The sequence below is a fragment of the Haplochromis burtoni genome, unplaced genomic scaffold, assembly GCF_018398535.1.
Source record: "Haplochromis burtoni strain Fernald_Lab_line unplaced genomic scaffold, NCSU_Asbu1 Contig_2, whole genome shotgun sequence".
In the NCBI taxonomy this organism is placed as follows: Eukaryota; Metazoa; Chordata; class Actinopteri; order Cichliformes; family Cichlidae; genus Haplochromis; species Haplochromis burtoni.
Genome location: NW_024582363.1, coordinates 5,892,188 through 5,893,553, shown reverse-complemented (window position 1 = coordinate 5,893,553; position 1,366 = coordinate 5,892,188). Strand labels below are relative to the sequence as shown.

The 1,366-nt window shown below is 40.7% G+C and overlaps 1 protein-coding gene across 2 annotated transcripts in view; it reads left to right on the top strand.

The window, feature by feature from the left end:
• The first annotated feature begins 559 nt into the window (after positions 1-559).
• chrnb4 (cholinergic receptor, nicotinic, beta 4 (neuronal)) overlaps positions 560-1,366 on the top strand; it is an 11,224-nt gene continuing 10,417 nt past the window's right edge. For both annotated transcript variants that reach the window (XM_005912896.2, XM_005912895.2), the window contains exon 1: positions 560-1,012. In XM_005912896.2, the coding sequence (XP_005912958.1) occupies positions 964-1,012 (49 nt within the window). In that variant the 5' untranslated portion in view covers positions 560-963. The remainder of the gene's footprint in view (positions 1,013-1,366) is intronic.

The window sequence follows — 1,366 nt, the reverse complement described above, 5'->3', positions numbered from 1 at the left end:
AAATTTATAATCCTCGGAGGGTCCTTGGGGCTGTTCTTCATGCCTGATACAGTTCCTTTGCTGGTCATTATAATGAGGCTTTAAGCAGCTCGGTGACTGTAAATCTGCTACGCTAAGATTGCATTGCTTCAGGTCTGACTGGACTTCACCTCGGTAAATCTCACATACAGAACCGGAGAATAATTTACTGCTCTTCCGCACAGTCGCCAGTGCAGCGCGAAGTCAGCAAATGATCCCAAGACACCGAAACTGTCAAATTATGTTGCGGGTCTGGAAGAGTATTAAGTCCAAAATATCAACATCTGTAGTTGGATGCTTGAGAAAATATTACTGAGACTGGTGCTTGATTAGTGCTGTTAGTCACATAGGTGTGAATGCTGAAATCAGCCTATTTCCCCCTCATGCTGCTGTCTGTGGAAAAGCTTTAATCTTTAAAAGATGAAAAAAGGTTTCTTTGAGTATGTTTTTCCTGTAGTTCGCGGAGATACTGACTATCATGGAGCCTAATTAGGGCACAGGTGAAACAGAGATTAAATAAATATATTTGGGTCGTTATGCTGACATTACTGGTTCAATATAACTGCCCTCTAATTACCTATTATCTGAAATCGCTCCAGAGCTGGTGTAAACTTGAACTAACTGATCACAGATCGGTTACAGGCAGCGGCACAGGACAGATCTGGATGAGTTGCAAGTGAGAGCAGCAGCGCACTAGAGCAGGTTGCTCCTTTTTGGCGGAGGGCAAAGTCCTGGTTGCCGATGTGGTCCCAAATGGGGGCTTCAGTGGATTTCAAAGCTGGATTGTTACGAAAGAACTTCACTATGTGACAGGAGACACCGCGCTGTGATGATAAAGTGACTAAATCTCACGCTTGTAGAATCCGGCATGTCCGAAAGCTTTGCTACGGAACAGCGCAGCTTTGAGTCTTCATCACTGACGACGGACCAGATGGTACCGTAAACATGAGTCGCGCACTCTCGATCCTCGCTTATCTTCTGCCTTTGATTCACTGTAAGTGTGTTTCCCCTTTCATTTAAGTAGCAATTTAAAATATTTCTAACATTTGCTACTGTGTGTGCGTCACCGCCAAATGTATCTCCATGTTGAGGAAACTACAAAAGAATGTATGCTTTTATTGTCCAAAAGTAGAATTTTCAATGCATAAGCTCGTTTAGGCTATTTTCAAGTCACCTTTTAATTATTTTTTAAAAACCAATATTTCTGTAGAAGACATAGATAGCTAAGATTTTTAAATGTAGCTGAAATATGATATGAATCTATCTATCTATCTATCTATCTATCTATCTATCTATCTATCTATCTATCTATCTATCTATCTATCTATCTATCTATCTATCTATCTAT